General features: G+C 35.9%; 1 protein-coding gene across 8 annotated transcripts in view; it reads left to right on the top strand.

Annotated features, from left to right (window-relative positions):
• The window catches only part of TRPC1 (transient receptor potential cation channel subfamily C member 1), a 67,274-nt gene extending 50,678 nt beyond the window's left edge, over positions 1 to 16,596 (top strand). For all 8 annotated transcript variants that reach the window (XM_086674456.1, XM_025912989.2, XM_025912990.2 and 5 more), the window contains 5 exons: positions 508 to 651; positions 10,885 to 11,060; positions 12,716 to 12,917; positions 13,481 to 13,675; positions 14,670 to 16,596. In XM_086674456.1, the coding sequence (XP_086530582.1) occupies positions 508 to 651; positions 10,885 to 11,060; positions 12,716 to 12,917; positions 13,481 to 13,675; positions 14,670 to 14,897 (945 nt within the window). In that variant the 3' untranslated portion in view covers positions 14,898 to 16,596. The remainder of the gene's footprint in view (positions 1 to 507; positions 652 to 10,884; positions 11,061 to 12,715; positions 12,918 to 13,480; positions 13,676 to 14,669) is intronic.
• The last annotated feature ends 1,994 nt before the right edge of the window (positions 16,597 to 18,590 follow it).

Here is an 18,590-nt window from a genome sequence, read left to right on the forward strand (position 1 = left end):
TGTGGTCGCTCTATGTCTGGGTATAATAATGCACTCACTCTCCCTTGGTATTTGGAAGAGAGAAGAACTTCTAGGGTTCATACTAGAAACCTGAGTTAAAGGGCTAATTTAAGGGTTAATTTAATATGATAGCTAATTAACTGAGAGCAAACATACTTAAATTTTACTTAATGCTTAAAGTTTGTGTTGTAAAATTTAAGGAAAACCAGTAAACATTTCATTCATAAAAAGTTTAATAACATTTTTAAAAAAATGTTTAATTTTTTAAAACCCAAGAATTTCTGAGAAAACCTCTTATTATATAGAGTGATATTGCCTCATGTATGTAGAGATCTTTTATTTAGTTAAAACAATGCTATTTGTATTAAAAGAAGAGAACCTCATAAAACCTAAAAGGAGATCTCCTAAAATAGACATAAATAGTTTTCTTTCAATAGTCAGAATACTGGTTTTTATTTTCATAAGTTGAGAGAGCTATCTATCTTTGCCTTTTGTTCCTAACTTTAGTTTCATGATTTTGCTGATCGGAAGGACTGGGATGCATTCCATCCTACTCTGGTGGCAGAAGGGCTTTTTGCATTTGCAAATGTTCTAAGTTATCTTCGTCTCTTTTTTATGTATACAACAAGCTCCATATTGGGTCCATTACAGGTAAATAATTAATGTTTCTTAAAGAATATTTGTTAGATGTCATTATTACTATATTTTTCTATTGATCCACTAGAACATTGTTGTCTCTGATGTTAAAGTTAAACTTTGCGGGGCGCCTGGGTGGCGCAGTCGGTTAAGCGTCCGACTTAAGCCAGGTCACGATCTCGCAGTCCCTGAGTTCGAGCCCCGCGTCAGGCTCTGGGCTGATGGCTCAGAACCTGGAGCCTGTTTCCGATTCTGTGTCTCCCTCTCTCTCTGACCCTCCCCCGTTCATGCTCTGTCTCTCTCTGTCCCAAAAATAAAATAAAAACGTTGGGGGAAAAAAAAAAAAAAAGTTATACTTTGCTTTTGAAAATAATTAACAATTGAGAGGACACTGCATGTCCATCTACTTCGCTTTTGACTGAATGATAATCCTGTGCTTTCAGGTATTCAGACTTTATTAAGCTGTGGCCCATTGTCCCTCTCCCCTCAGTTCATAGACATAGATGTGTTTAAAACGTAGTTATACTTAAGACAGTAGAGGAACATGAAAATCTTGTGTTTTGACAAAATGAATCTCACATTTAAAGTTTTAAATAGTATATATGAGGGAGGTGTTGTGCACAAAGAATTCATACTTAATGATGATTTTGAAAATATCTTTCACTTTGTTTAATAAATATTAAATGTAATAAGTTGGAAAATGACATTTTTAGGCTAACAAATTTCATAGAGTTCATGTAGTCCAGCTTTATGCCTTAAACTACTTTATAGCTCAAGAAATTGAGCTTTTGAGATGGTGATTTGTTCAGAGTAGAATGGTTATTATGTATGAGGGTCCAGGACTAAATGCTAAGTCCCTTTACATTAAAGAAAGGACTCATAATTGTTTGAATTTACCACAGATTGTAATAGTGATTGTTTTTAGAGAAAGGGGATCAACTCTGGTAGGTGAGTAGCTCTACATATATTGTGAGTTATGAGTCTGAGAATCTGAGCAATATTCACTTTTTCTTGATGAGTCGAAATTTGTTAGGAATGTAGATTTTAAAAACATTTTTAAAGGAAATATTTTTAAAGAAAAGGCATAATTATGTTCTCCAAATAGAGATATGAAAATAAAGTATGTAGGAAAAACTTGGTTTGATTTGGCTTATGCTATCATCGTGCAACAGTATTTCCTGGAGTGTGAGTTCCTTAACCAAGTCCTGATTAATTCACAGTGCACATTATCACATTAAAGCTTGTAAGAAAGAGATAAAGAAACTTGTTTAACCTTGTTCAAACTATCATGACATAAACTCATTTAATGTGATACTCATTTTTCATTAGATATGTTCAGGTCTCTGTTTTTCTCCAAAAAATAGTATGTGAAACACTGATTTAGACTGTTATTTTGATTTAATTTTGCCACTAATATCTTCTATGACTGTTTTAGTCAATAGTCAACAGTATTTTTACATGTGTGTTGTTTTGTTGCTTTTTTGTTCTTTTCTTAGCTAAAAGCTGATGATATCACTAAGTTTCTTTCTTTTTTTATATGTATCACCAAGTTTCTGTATTTTTTTAAATATATTTCTACAAAGAGTTAAAAAGGAAAAAGTATGCTATTGTTTCTTAGTGAATTATCTATTTTTCTTAGAACTATTGAGTCAGGTCTTCTGACTTAATCTCTTCCCCAAAGAACTATATAGATGTGTATACAAATACTGAATAAGTAGGTTTTTGTCATTTTCAGCTGTTGTGTTTTTCTTCTCCAGCAGGACAATTTAGATTGTCGCAATGGCCATAGAACTGACAGATGATTTAGGTGAAGCCAACAAATATTTATTGTGTTCTATTTTTTAAAAAGGTCTGCTGGTTACTCATAATATATGCTTAAACATTATGATTTAGTTAAGCAAATGATTTTTTAACATTATTGGGGCACCTGGTGGCTCAGTCCGTTAAACATCTGACTCTTGATTGCAGCTCAGGTCATGATCTGAAGGCTTGTGAGATCAAGCCCCACCTCGGGCTCTGCACTGACAGCATGGAGCCTGCTTGGGATTCTCTCTCTCTCTCTCTCTCTCCCTCCCTCCCTCCCTCCCTCCCTCCCTCCCCCCCCCCACCTCCTTCCCCCCCTCCCTCTCTCTCCCTTTCCGTCTCTGTCCCCCTCCCCTGCTCATTCCCTCTCTCTCTCAAAAGAAAGAAAGAAATATTTAAAAAAATAAATAGAATAAATAATCTTTAGCAAGATATGCTTTGCATACAGTAAAATAAACCCATCTTAAATAGTTTGATGAGTTTTTCAAAAGTATAAATTTGTTTAATCACTACCATAATCAAGTTAGCATGTGCATCACCCCAAAAAGTTTCTTGACACCTTTTTGCATTTAAAACTCCCCTTACCCTCACCCCAGACCACTGTTGTCTGGTATAGGCTAGTCTCAGAACTGAAGGATTTGGAAATACAAATAGAATTAGTTGGTATTGCAAAGCAAATCTTCCCAGACAGAAGGTTGTCTGCAATTTTTACAGTGTTACTGTTCCTCATGGTTGCAAGCTCCCTGTTCCAAGTCATTATATCAAGTCTGTATCCTACAGAGAGAAGGGGAAAGACAGAGGGCAAAAGCCAGAAAATATGGGCCAACTGTCTTTCTCTTTTTATCAAGAGAGCAATCATTTTCCCTGGAGCCCTACCACATATTTCCACTTATAACTCATTGGCCAGAATTTGGTCATATGGTCATTTGTAGCTACAAGGAAGTCTGAGGAGATGAGTACTTTCAATTGCCCCCCAAAAAATCAAGGTCTGGTTAGTCAGGAAGAGAGCAAAGAATAGATATTGAATAGGAATCTATAGATTCATATTTTCAGGCTTTTACTTAAAGATATTTTCAAATAAAGACATTTGTGTTACAGTGTAGTCTTACTAACATGACAGATTTGTATTGCATAGTTCTTCCAAAATATTCTAGAAAAAGTTCTTGTAGAAAATTTAGAATACATTTTTCTTCCATTTTGTTCGTCATAAGTAAGGAACTCAATTGAAAGGGAGTAATCCAGTTATGAATGTAAAACTAGAAGTAAAATGCAAAAAAAATTGACAATAAGTTAATTACTTTAGCAAAAGAGCAACTTTATTCCTTTACATATATAACCTGTTATGTCAGATAATGTTTTTATGTGATTACTGTGATTATCTCCATTAACTTTTTTTCCTTCCAAATATTTGCAGAAGTTGACAGACTTTTATTTTAACTGGTTATATAACCTGTGGTAAGGGTACAGATTACTCCCTTGGTTAGAGTGACCATATTTTATCATCCAAATGGAGACACTTTGGGGAATGAAAGGGATGCTATTTATTACTAACTTGGGAAAACAAGTGGAAACTGGGACTGTCCTAGGCAAATCAAGGTCACAGGAATATCATATAGTGGAATATATAAAATGGTTCTATATTCAGCAGTGGTTGAATCCTCTATTTTAGTACTTGACATTTTTATGATTATGCTCATTAAATTTGTAACTTATGTCGTAGGTAGACTCTGGAAGGTGGCTTTCTACATCTGGCCCTACTTACTTTGTAGCCATCTGTCGCTAAACTCATCTCTGTCCCTTACTGAAGTACTTCTCCATCTGGGCCAAGACCAGTCAGTAATCTCACACATGTCCCATGCTATCCCAATTCCATGAAATTGTTTATGTTATTACCCTATTTAGAATGTCCCACCCACTCCTCTACTTGTCAAAATTTTATTCATTCAGTGAACAGTTTTTGAGTGCCTGGTAAGTACTAGACACTGAAAATACTAAAATGAGTAAGCTCTGGGGCACCTAGCTGGCTCAGTCAGAAGAGCATGCAACTCTTTGATCTTGGGGTCGTGGGTTCAGTGTTGCGTATAGAGATTACTTTAAGTAAGTAAGTAAGTAAATCTGAAAAAAAAAATTAATATGCTCCAATATCTCCTTAAAGAACTCAAGTACAGTGAGGGTGACAGGCAAGCATGACATTTACAGTGGTAATTGCTGTCATAGGCACAGCTCATAGAAAGGGCACTCACTTCAGTTTAAGGCACTTACCAGAAGAGATGACACTGGAATTAAGCCTTGAAAGATGAGTAGAATGGAGGCGGGTTAGGCATTCCAGGGAGAGGGAACATGTGCCAGTGTTAGAGCTCCTGCCTCTGGAAAATCCATTCCTATGCTCTTGCTCCCCTGCTAATGAATAACTCCATCCAGTGAACTTGGTACTTTGAACCTCCAATGAGCACTTCCTAAAGCTTGTCTTAATTGTAAGACAATTAAAATTTAGCTTGTCTTAAATTATAGACGGTGTCGTCTCTACTAAATTAAAAATTCCTTGAGGATAGGGACTGTATCTTTATTTTTTCATCTGCACTTTACTGACTTGCCATAGTAGTCACTTACTATTTGATAAATTAAATGGTCTTGGGTAAAGACAAATGCTGATTGGTGTGTGAGAAGAATAAAGCTGTTGGGCTATATCTACTACCTGTTACTGGAGCTGCTTATTCAAAATAATAACAACCACCACATTTGTTTAACATTTCATGTGGGCCAGGCACTGTGCTAAGTTTTTTCGCCTTATTTCATCCTCATCACAACCCTTGTTATTTTTATTTCCATTTTACAAATGGGGGATCTAAAGCTTAGAGAGGTTAAGTAGTTCACAGAACTAGAAAGAAGTAGTCAAGAGCTGAACCTGAGTCTGTCTGAATCCACAGACCAACCTGCTCTTCAAAGTTCTTCTGCTTTTATAAAAGAAGGATGCTACCTAATATGCTTCAGCAAATGTAAGAGTCATGATTGGACATAAATCAGTAATGTTACACGTTTTAAAAAAAAGACGTAAAGATAGAATCTAAAAATAAAGTGGTAATTATAATAATAACTGTTAACATATGGGCCCTTACCATGGATACTATTCTAAGATCTTTATTTACATTTATTACCTCATTTAATCCTCACAGTTGTTCTAAGAGTCAGACTCTTTTATTTCCATTTTACAGAGGAAGAAACTGAGGCATAGAGATATTAAGTAACTTGCACAAGGTCACACAGCTGGTAAGTAGCCAAACTGGGATTCTAACCCAGTGGTTTGGCTCCAGAGCTAAAGATCTTCACCAATCTGCTAACTTGCCTCTCTGTTTTCATTGCTAGAGAGTAATATGATTCCCTCGTTAACTTTTATTGTACAATACTTCTTTGGGCAGGCTTTAATAATTTACAGATCTTAAAAATTCTTCCTGGGGCGCCTGGGTGGCGCAGTCGGTTAAGCGTCCGACTTCAGCCAGGTCACGATCTCGCGGTCCGTGAGTTCGAGCCCCGCGTCGGGCTCTGGGCTGATGGCTCAGAGCCTGGAGCCTGTTTCCGATTCTGTGTCTCCCTCTCTCTCTGCCCCTCCCCCGTTCATGCTCTGTCTCTCTCTGTCCCAAAAATAAATAAACGTTGAAAAAAAAAAAAATTAAAAAAAAAAAATTCTTCCTGATTTATCCACATGTTTCAGATGAATTAAGCACTTGTAGTTGGGTCATTAGACAGAAAGAACAAGACAGAACCAACCAACTGGGTTCAAATTTTGCTCTGTAATTTACTGTTACTGTTACTCATCTCTGTGAGTCTCAGGTTCTGTGTCATTGTTGTGAGGATTAAATGGGTCAGTATATATAAGATGCATCTCATAGCAGGTTTCCTGACACATGATGAACTTTACATAAATCATTAGAGCCGTTTCTTCATTTCCTTTATAGTTAGTGGAGTTAACTGTCGCAAATCTGAAAAATAATACAAAGAAACTTGGAAAATAAGTGTAGCATCTGACACATAAACGCATACTTTATTCATAGTGAATCATTTGGCTTTACTGGATAATTAATAGATTTAATTTAGTGTTCTGTATCACATAAATGGCATATTGTTGTCATTTGCAGTGAGTAAAGGGTGATTTCATTTCAAAGTGCCTTGCATTTTAGGGTATACTGGGGATGGACATTTTTCTTTGGAAGCATAAATGTTACGCTTAGAGGGAAACTTAGAGGTCATTAGTCTAGGAGTTCCCAGGTTGGTGAGACTCAGCATCACTAGGGTTGCACATCAAATCTGTATATCTAAGTCCTGCCCTCAGAGATGCTGATTAAATAGATTGGCATAAAATCTGGCCAAGTTTTAATAGCATGTAGATGAGTGAGTTTGATGTAGCATATGACCATCCCTTTTATAGGTCAGGAAACTATGGCCCAGCTCACACAATGTTAGAAAAAAAGACTTGGTGTAAAATGTTAATAGTTACATCTTTTTTGGATATTTATTCATGTATTAATTCAATAAGCTCATTACATGAGAATGAAATCCTTAATTGCACACAGCCCCCAATTTTTTAAATATAATTTATTGTCAAATTGGCTTACATACAACACCTAGTGCTCATCCCAATGAGTGCCCTTATCAATGCCCATCACCCACTTTCCCCTTTCCCCCACCCTCCCATCAACCCTCAGTTTGTTCTCTGTATTTAAGAGTCTCTTGTGGTTTGCCTCCCTCCCTCCCTATTTGTAACTACTTTCCCCCCTTTCCTTCCCCCATGGTTTTCTGTTAAGTTTCTCAAGATCCACATATGAGTGAAAACATATGATAACCTGTCTTTCTCTGACTGACTTATTTCACTTAGCATAATACCCTCCAGTTTCATCCATGTTGCTGCAAATGGCATGATTTCATTCTTTCTCGTTGCCAGGTAGTATTCCATTGTATATATAAACCACATCTTCTTTTTCCATTTGTCAGTTGATGGACATTTAGGCTCTTTCCATAATTTGGCTATTGTTGAAAGCACTGCTGTAAACTTTGGGGTACATGTGCCCCTATGAATCAGCACTCCTGTATCCCTTGGATAAATTCCTAGTAGTGCAATTGCTGGGTCTTAGGGTAGTTCTGTTTTTAATTTTTTGAGGAACGTCCACACTGTTTTCCAGAGTGGCACAGCCCCAAATTTTTAATGGGAGAGCTAAGATAAAAATCACAAAGTGATGTTTCAGAAAAGCTCTTGCAAGGAGTTAGAAGCAAGAATTGAATTCTACCTCTGCCATCTATTCTCTTACCCTGAGCAAGTCACAATCTCTTTGAGCTTCAGTTTGTCACTTGGAAAAAGAGATAATACTAGCCTTTCTGATCCTACAGGATAAATAAAAATACATGATACCTCTTGGAAAATGGTAGAGAGTTATATAATAAGGCATATAAAAAGTAGCTATGTGCTGGGCTGGGCTTTGAAGCTAATATGCTGGGCTTTGAAGCTTATTGATATGGTGCCTGCTCTTACAGCCTGCTAGAAGAGACAAACGTAAATATTGGTATAAAGTGAAAAATATGATTTTAGAGATAATGGACAAAGTACTTTGGAGCATAACTGGGGGGGTGCTTGGAGAGAATCTGGACAGCTTCTTAGAAAAGGTGACATTTGATCTGGGCCTTGAAGGGATAAAAAGCTTTCCTGGCAAAGAACAAAGTTACATGTACAGAAACATGAAGTCATAAAAGCATGGCGTGCTTAGAGAAGACAGGATGTCTTTCGTATTTGGACAGTGGGTGGCATTTGGGAAGACGAGGCTGAAAAAAATAGACTGGGCTGGACTCTGAAGGCCTCTGTGCCAGGAATTTGAATATTATCATACATGCAAAGGAGGTTTTGAGTGTGAATGGCTTGATCAGATAGAATTTTTAGACAGGTAATTATGGTTTTTTCTGGAGGAAGATTTGGAAGGAGAATGACTAGAAATTGTCATTATTATTGCTTCATTTTTTCAGCAAGTTTTATAATTTAACACATGATATGAACCCTAACGATACCAGCCTTCACCGTATCAGATATTTGGCATGTTTTTGCTCTTCTACACAGTGCTCTGTATGTAGGGTCTTTGCCTCTTTTAAATTATCTCCTAAGGATAAATCTCCAGTAGGGGCGCCTGAGTGGCTCAGTGGATTAAGTGTCTGACTTCACCTCAGGTCATGATCTCACGTTTGTGGGTTTGAGCCCCACGTCAGTCTCTGAGCCCTGTATCGGGCTCTGTGCTGACAGCTCAGAGCCTAGAGCCTATTTCGGATTCTGTGTTTCCCTCTCTCTCTGCCCTTCCCCCACTCCTGCTCTGTCTCAGTCTCTCTCTCTCTCTCTCTCTCTTTCTCTCTCTCTCTCTCTCTCAAAAATAAACATTAAAAATGATTTCTTTCTGAGGTACTTCGGTATAAAGCTATCATTTATTAAGAAGGAAATGTATTTCTTCTCTTTCTCACACATGTAAAGCTTGCTGAGTTTAAAAGCTCCCTATTTCTTCTCTCAAAATTTTGCAGTGGGAAGTGAGGGAAGCACAAGACTTCAAAAGGTACTACATGGCCTAGTCAAATGTGCAAGCCATGCATATTGGACCTCTTCACTGTTGCAGAGTCCAGTTTACCAGGCTGTGGTGTGCCTAAAAAATTTTAGCACCCCTCTTTTACTTAATTGGCTGGCTCACTTTAGTGGGTTAGAGAGGTTTGGCCACTTGCTCAATGTCACTACCATTTTGTATCAGTGGTAAGTGGCATATTTTATTTTGGTAGGTTTGAGGCAGGCAGACATTTTATTTGAAGCTGGATTTAATTAACTGTAAAATTGATCTGGTAAGTTTTGAGGAAGGGTTATTTTTAAACCCTATTTTTTGTATAAGTAATAAATGCAAAAAAAAAAAAAAAAGAAATGCATACAGTAAAGAAAATTCAAAGGAAGAAAGTCTGCCTTCCAACCCCAAGTCCTACCTTCCATATTTAAGCACTATTAAACAGTCTCTTGTGTAAACTTCCAGAAATGTACTGTGCGTATTAAATCCTATCTATACGAAATATATATCTGATTTATACTTTAAAGAAATAGAAATGGGATCTGTTATAATACTGTTCTATACCCAGCTTTTTTGACTTAATATTTTATAGACATTTTTCTACACCAGCACATATAGATGTACTTCATTCTTTTTAACAACATTTAAGATGTTCTAATTTTTTTGTGACCTCTAACAGTGCTGCAGTGAAAACCCATGTATATACGTGCATTTTGCATATTTCCTATCTATTGGCTAAATGCCAAGGGATAGAATTGTTGGGTCAAAAGGATAATGTCAAATTATTCTCCAAATTTGTTTGCTAATTTAAATACCAAGAATTTATGAAAAGTACCTATCACCCAGATTTTGAAAGAGTATTGGAGGACAATGAAATTAGGCTTGAATAAAGCTCCCAGACACACTACATGTGACTGCATTACAAAAGATACCCATGTTAATTAGACCTATTCATCTGGTTTGCACACATATTTTCTTATAATTGACCTAAAATGAAAGAAAATTGACCACCTTGGCAAAAAAAGATTAGGGCAGTCCTAGAGGAGGAAATGCTATCTTTGGAGAATTGGTTTAGAATTGGTCACAAAAAGCAAATTAAATACTTTATGTCATATGATTTTATAGTTGTAAACTTTAAGAAGCCATAAAAAACATAAGCGTTTATTTCCCTTTAGGCTTGAGCAAGGAATTTTCCTTCTATTCCTTGCAAATTAGGCCTTTTGTTAAATCTCCATGTCTCAGCCTCTTACTTCTTCCCAGCAGTGTCCTCTGCAGACCTGGTCCAGATTCAAGAAATGTGCCATCCAACACTAACGGTGCTGGCATGATTAGGATGGCTTTTTTTTTTTTTAATGTTTACTTATTTTTGAGAGAGAGAGAGAGAAAGACAGTGTGAGCAGACGAGGGGCAGAGAGAGAGGGAGACACAGAATCTGAAGCAGGCTCCAGGTTCTGAGCTGTCAGCACAGAGCCGGACATGGGGCTAGAACCCATGAATTGCGAGATCATGACCTGAGCTGAAGTCAGATGCTTAACCAACTGAACCACCCAGACAACCTTTTTTTTTTTTTTTTTAAAGTAGGCTTCACACCTAGTACAAAGCCCAGCTTTGGGCTTGAACTCACACCCCTGACAACAAGACCTGAGCTGAGATCAAGAGTTGGTAGCTTAACCAACTGAGCCACACTGGCGCCCCTAGAATGGCTTTTTGTTTGTCAGTGAGACTTTTGATGTCTTAAAAGTATGGAACTATCTTAACCAGATGTAATAAAAGGAATCATATGTTTGTTTTACTTTTACTGCCTGGTCATTTAATACTTAATATTTTGTTTTCCTGATAATTTTAATGAACACCTATATAATATATTCCACAGATTTCAATGGGACAGATGTTACAAGATTTTGGAAAATTTCTTGGGATGTTCCTTCTTGTTTTGTTTTCTTTCACAATTGGACTGACACAACTGTATGATAAAGGCTATACCCCAAAAGAACAGAAGGACTGTGTGGGCATCTTCTGTGAACAGCAAAGTAATGATACCTTCCATTCGTGAGTGTCTTTTTAAATTTTTAGTAAATATATTTCTCTCTATTGTATTATATATGAATTAGTACCTATAGAAATAGAACTTCAAATTTTCTTTAAGACATTCCTTTTTAATAAATACTTACTTTTTCATTAATCATGTTGTAGTTTTCTTTACATAAATAGAATCTTAAGCAATTAACAGGCCCACGATATTACATTGTTTCCCCTGCTGCTTGTCTTAACAGAGGAGTTCTTGGCATTTTGTACACTGTTAGGATTTGGGGCCGGACAGTTTTCTGTCAGTCCTGCGTATTGCAAGATGTCTCTGCTCTTCACATATTTTTTTATTAAAAATTTTTTTAACATTTATTTATTTTTGAGAGACAGAGCATGAGCAGGGGAGGGGCAAAGAGTGAGGGAAACACAGCATCTGCAGCAGGCTCCAGGCAATGAGCTGTCAGCACAGAGCCCAACTCAGGGCTCGAAATCCCAAATTGTGAGATCATGACCTTGAACCGAAGTTGGATGCTTAAACAACTGAGCCACCCAGGCACCCCAGACTTTTCAAAAATTAAATGTCAGCAACTGTCCATTATTGTTACAGGCAAAACCATCTCTCATATTTTCAACACTTCAGTAGGAGGTCAATAGAATTGAGAATCATTAGAGCTTCATAAACAATTTTTTTCTCTAATTTACTGTATCATAAGAACTTAACCAGTTGTGAGGCAGACAAAATACCTCCCCTCATTTTTAAGTAGCATAATGGAGAAGGGGTGTGGAATTAGGTATTTGTTGTGTTTGTTATGTACCAACTATTCTTTAGATACTTGGATGTCATCTTATTTAAGATTAAATGAATAATAAGTATTTAACACCTTCTATATAACAGACACTGTTGAAAGTACTGAGTGAATGAAGTACCAGTGAGCAAAACTGCCTCATAGAGTTTATATTACAGTGAGGTGATATAGTCAATAAAAAGAGAAATAAAATATATATTACACAATAAAAAGGACCAAAGAGACAAAGCTTGGCCAGGCTTCTCCCTATGTGTGAGAGGTTGCAATTTTAAATAGACTAGGGAAGGCCTCGCAAGAGATGACATTCAGGTAAAGATACTAAGTTGATGAAGGATCAAGCCATGAAGAAGATAGTTGGAGGAAGAGCATTCACCGATCCAAGGAATGGCAAAGGCAAATGCCCTGGGATGGGAGTGTGGCTGGCTGTTCAAGGAAAAACCAGGAGGCCACTGTGGATGGAATGTAGTGAATGAGGGCAAGTTGTAAGAGATGGGGTCCAAAAGGTAATGAGGATCATGTAGAATGTTGTTGATCTGTGATCTTTGTAAGGACTTTGGGCTATTGAGATTGAGAGCCATTTGAAGTTTTTAAGCAGAGGAGTGGCAACATCTAATTAGGCACAAACAGGGTCTTAGAGGCTGCTATGTTGATAATACAAAAGCAGTAGGAGGTTAAACAAAATAATTTATCCTTTTAAGTGTATTTCTTTGTTTAAGACATATGTAAACTGTTGGGTTCAGTCTCATTCATTTTAAAATGTATTCTTGGATTATCAATGTTTTACTTATGGAATGTTAATATGAATGAGTTCTTCATTTTTGCTAATTAAGTGCTTTAATTTTCTTTTAAACAGAAATGTAATTGTCTTTACAGGTTCATTGGCACTTGCTTTGCTTTGTTCTGGTATATTTTCTCCTTAGCACATGTGGCAATCTTTGTCACAAGATTTAGTTATGGAGAAGAATTGCAGTCCTTTGTTGGAGCTGTTATTGTTGGGACATACAATGTCGTGGTTGTGATCGTGCTTACCAAGCTGCTGGTGGCAATGCTTCATAAAAGCTTTCAGTTGATAGCAGTAAGTATTCATTCTTGTAAAAACTTTATATTCTTTCAGATCATAACAAATGTATGTAGTAGATAAGGCAGCCAAAGATTATAAGAATTAAGGATTAGTATTATTTTAAAATTAAATACAGATTAAAAAAAACTTTTTAACGTTTTTATTTATTTTTGAGAGAGAGAGAGAGAGCGCGCACAAGTGAGGGAAGGTCAGAGAGAGAGGGAGAAACAGAATCTGAAGCAGGCTCCAAGCTCTGAGTTGTCAGCACAGAGCCTGACACAGGGCTCGAACTCCTGAATCGCGAGATCATGACCTGAGCTGAAGTTGGATGCTTAACCAACTGAGCCACTCAGGCGCCCCTAAATATAGATTTTTTAAATGTAAGTAATGTATATTAACTACAACTCTTGAACCAAATTTTTACCTACAAGCTGTGTAAACATTTGGACATCAAACATTTGGACCATGTAAAATGATATCCCCCCCCCTCCACATCTCTCTCTCCTTTGCCCTTCCCTCCCCCGTGTGTGTGTGTGTGTGTTCACATTCTGTGTTGCTTTTTCATTTGGCTCTTACAGAATCATGAAGACAAGGAATGGAAGTTTGCTCGAGCAAAGTTGTGGCTTAGCTACTTTGATGACAAATGTACATTACCCCCACCTTTCAATATTATTCCTTCACCAAAGACTATTTGCTATATGATTAGTAGCCTCAGTAAGTGGATTTGCTCTCATACATCAAAAGGCAAGGTTAAACGGCAAAACAGTTTAAAGGTAAGATATTAAAATTGCAACTTGGAAATTTTAACAATTCCTAATCACTGATGTTTCCTAGAGTGTAAATATGCAGGCTCCTTAAGGCCTGGGACTGTCTGATTTTTTTTTTTTACTCATATATCCCTAATGCATGGCATAGTATCTAACATAAAGTAAGGATTCAATATGTGAGAGATAGAGCTATGATTTTTTTTTTTTTTTTTTTTTTATGAAATCTTGTCTCAAGTTTTAAAACATGGGAAATATTTAGAATGCCAATTCTGTCAGCATAGATAAAGATTGACTACTGGAGCCATCTCATTTTTCTAGTTTTTCTTGAAAGTTATTCATTACATGAATAATTCAGTTCATGTTGCTATAAACCAGAGGTTGGCAAACTTTTCTTTAAAGGGCCTATTAGTAAATCTTTTGGACTTAGCAGACTGAGACAAAATCAAAAATACTTTATGACTATAATAAGTAATATAACAAGAAAGAACACAAATTTCCACAAAACTTTATTGGTGAAATTTAAAATGTAACATTAATTGAGTAATAATTTAATAATTTTTTGTAATACAGATCTAATGAAAAGAATGGAATTCCATTTTGGGGGGGAATAACATTTTGTTTAATTGGGTCTCAAAATCAGTATTCCCTATCATCAAATTAATTATAAATATTCATCTGTAAAACACCACTCTTGGCTCACAGGCCATTAAAAAATAGGAAACAGGACGTACTTGTCCTGTGGGTTGTAGTTTGCTAATCCTTCCTATAAATTGAGGATTCCTAAGAATATTTTTAAATCCAGAGAAGCATATAGGTGAATGAATAAAACAAATAGGCAGGCTGTATCTGTTTTAAACAAGTGATGAATATTATTTTGTAACATATAGTCCCAAAAATATAGCCCAATAAAACATGTGTTTGTATCTGTGAAAAATCTTAAAAATTCACCTCATTTAAATATTGTTTATAAAATTGTATCATATAATTGTTTGTTTTGAAGGAATGGAGAAATTTGAAACAAAAGAGAGATGAAAACTACCAAAAAGTGATGTGCTGCCTAGTGCATCGTTACTTGACATCCATGAGACAGAAGATGCAAAGTACAGATCAGGCAACCGTGGAAAATCTAAATGAACTACGCCAAGATCTTTCAAAATTCCGAAATGAAATAAGGGATTTACTTGGCTTTCGGACTTCTAAATATGCTATGTTTTACCCAAGAAATTAACCATTTTCTAAACCATGTAGAGAATAATTTTCAGTAATAAATCTGAAAGATTGGATTTGCATAATTTGCAATTAAATCAGTAAGATGTATATTGAATTAAAATGAAGAATTATGTAAAAGCCATTCTTTAAAATATTTATAGCATAAATATATTATGTAAAATATGTATATAGGATTAGTTTTTTAAACCCTCTATTAGTAGCTTTTTTGCAGGTGCAAAACAGATTAAGTAGATAGATTTTGTTAGCATGCTGCTTGGTTTTCTTACTTGAACAGTGCTTTAAGTTTTTTTCTTTTTATGTTTAAGAAGGGCAGTTATAATTGTGCACATTGCCAGAAGGTTTTGTAAAGTGAAGATCAGCAAATGTGGGCTGGTCTCCATCCATAGGATACACTTGAAATATAGTTAAGTCATGGTTTTTAAAATCTCTGTTTTAGGAGTTCACATTAGTTCAGTATTTATTGTTTAGGAGTATAGTTTAATCTAAAATAATAGTCTATTTTTTTTTATTTTGTTATAATCTTAAGTAACAAAGAAAAACCTCTAATGGATATTTGAATCTGTTTATGTCTCTATAAATTTTAAGTCACTTCACAGTTTTTGTTATTGTAATATATTTACTTTTACATGGTTGTATTCACTTTATATTTTTTGGTTTTTTTCACTTAATAGTATTTTATATATACATTTCCATGTATTGGTATAGTCTATATATTTAAATTTTTATGGAATTATATAGTTTTTGAAAGATATAGTCAGTAGACTTTTCATTTTATAGAAATAGAGTATTTGAGTATGTTTATAGGTTTGCACAGGTATTTCACTAAGGTTAGGCATTTGGTGGCTTTTAATTTTTCTTTATCATAATAGTGCTACAGTCTTTTTCATTTTTCAGTTTGGAGTGACTGTTCATAGTTATAAAGCTAACCCAAAATAAGGATTTAGAAGATACTTTATCATATGTGGTCACAGCGTGTTTTGTTTTTGTAAATTGGAAGACCCTTTAATGCGAGGATTTATTTATATTTGGACTAAGGTTCTTGAACTAATCTCCCAAAGTATTTTCCACAGAATTTACATAGCTTCTATAAAAGTGACTTCTTGCTTATTTGTGGATCACTCTTACTGCTTAAGATAAAAAGCCTTGATTTTCTTAAATTGGAGAATAAGAAATGTAGTAAAAATTTTTTTCCTGCGTTCATGTGAGGGATGTAATTAAAAAAGTTTCACAGGCTATTGCTTGTATTTTCTTGCAGCATTTCCAGTTAAGAGGTTATTAGGTATATAATTATCTTCTTAACTGAATTTCAGATGGTGTTAAGGCCACAGGGTGCAGGTAACCCTAGGTCTGTAAGCCCCACTGGTCCGGGGGGGTCATTGTCTAAATATATTAGTATTATGCTTCATCTTGCTTTTTACTTTTTATTTTTTAATTTCCAAGTTGTAAGTGTTCCCTCTTTGGGGCAAATTCTTATAAAAATGTTTATTGTAAAGTTATATATTTTGTCTACAATGGGATTATGCACTTCCCAGTTGGGATTTTACATCAGGATTTTTAGTCATTCTAAAAAATACCTAATTATTAAATCAAAATATTTATAGAGTGCCTACTGTATGCATGAATTACTTATAAGGTATATTTTGGATGACAGCATATTGTAAGAAAAAAGGTAAATAAAACTTGACATTAGATTATAAGTTGGTGGGATCTGTTTATTGTATTATCATATACTTTTATACTTTTGTGTTGAAATATAATTCACATGGCATAAAATTCACTCTTTGAAAGTGTACAATTCAGTGTATTTTTTTTTTTTTTAAATCATGGTTAGAAAGATCTAAAATGTAAAACATCAACATCGGACCCCTCTGTGCCCCTTTCCACCTCCAGTGGCAAACATATTGAACTCTTTTAGCTATTTCTTGTATTTATAAATACCATGTTTTGAAATAATATGTTCACACAAAGACCTGTGTCTGTGAACATTTATAGCAACTTTATTCATGATCCCAAACTAGATCGCTGAAAACAGCCAAATGTCCATCAGCTGGTGAATGGATAAACAAGGTGTACATCCGTATGGTAGGTATTTATTTACTCGGTTATACAAAAGAATTGTATCAGAGTTCAGTCAGAGAAGCAGAACTACTAGGATATTTGCAGGCATACATGTATACATGTTTGTATAGTGATTTGTTTACAGGGATTTGCTGTTACACGTTGGAGTTTGTTAAGCAGTCTCTGTGAGTCTATTGTTTGCATCTAATGCTAGAGTTAAAGTTCACATGGTAGGCAGTTGACACTGAGACCTGTGTCACTTCTTACTGTCTCCAACTTTGACGATGTGTGTATCCTGTGTGAAAAGTTGCCTTTTGCCAGGTTGCTAAACACACACCTGGCCCAGGAGTCCAAGAAGCTGAAGGAGGATCCAAGGAAAGGTGAAACAATGTAGGTCAGACTGTTGTCCCACCCCAAAAGTTGAGCCAGCAGGTAAGTTACCCCATGTTCAAGCTACAAAAGTACCTGCATAAGAAATGAGATCACTGCCTCTTCACTTCTGCCCTTCAAATTTCACTTTAAAATGTGTCTTGTGGGGCACCTGGATGACTCAGTTGGTTAAGCCTCTGACTCTTGATTTTGGCTCAGGTCATTATTTCACAGTTTGTGAAATTGAGCCCTGTGTTGGGCTCTGTGCTGACAGCACAGAGCCTGCTTGGAATTCTCTCTCTCTGTCTCTCTCCCTCTCCCTCTCCCTCTCCCTCTCCCTCTCTCCACCCCCCTTCTCTCTACCTCCCCCCTCCCCCCCCCCAAATAAACTTAAAACAAAAACAAACAGTGTGCCTTGTGGTTTACCCTAAGGGTATGTAAGAAAGAAAATTCTGGGAAACATAAATTAGCCTAGCCAAGTTAATACAGGGACAAACTACCGATCTATGCAATAACATACGTCTTTTTTTTTTTTTTTAATGGTTGTTTATTTTTGAGAAAGAGACACACACAGAGTGCGAGTGGGGGAGGAGCAGAGAGTGAGGGAGACACAGAATCCAAAGCAGGCTCCAGGCTCTGAGCTGTTAGCACAGAGCCTGACATGGGGCTCAAACTCAAGAACTGAGATCATGGCCTGAGCCAAAGTCAGGCGCTTAACCGACAAAGCCACCCAAGCCCCCCCATAGATGAGTCTTAGAAGTATTATGCTAAGTGATGAAAAGGCTACATACAGTATGATTCCATTTACATGACATTCTAGAAAAAAAAAAAGCTATGGAAACCCAAATCAGACCATTGGTTATTAATTTCTAGTGGGAGAAGCCTGATTGCATAATCAAACGGTACACTTAAAAAGGGTGAATTTTAATGAATACAAATTATGCTTCATTAACCTGAAAAAAATACATAAGCCTACAACTTACTAAAAGAAAAAAATAACAGTAGACCTAAATCGTTATTAGTCCAAAGAAAACAGTGCTTATGCAAGTTAGTAGCCCATCATTAACACAGTGGGGTGAAATATAGTAATAAATGCCAAGGTAAATTATTTTGTACTATTTTTTCAAAATAATTTTGGTTATTCTAGCTTTCTTCCTCTGTCATATAAATTTTGGAATTGGTCTATCAATTTCTACCAAAAAAGGTGGCTTTTATTAGAATTGCATTAACCTTGAAATTTTTGTTTTCCTCCGAAAATACATTT

Source organism: Puma concolor, chromosome C2 (genome assembly GCF_028749965.1).
Source record: "Puma concolor isolate L17-30 chromosome C2, mPumCon1.1.hap2, whole genome shotgun sequence".
NCBI classification, from domain to species: Eukaryota; Metazoa; Chordata; class Mammalia; order Carnivora; family Felidae; genus Puma; species Puma concolor.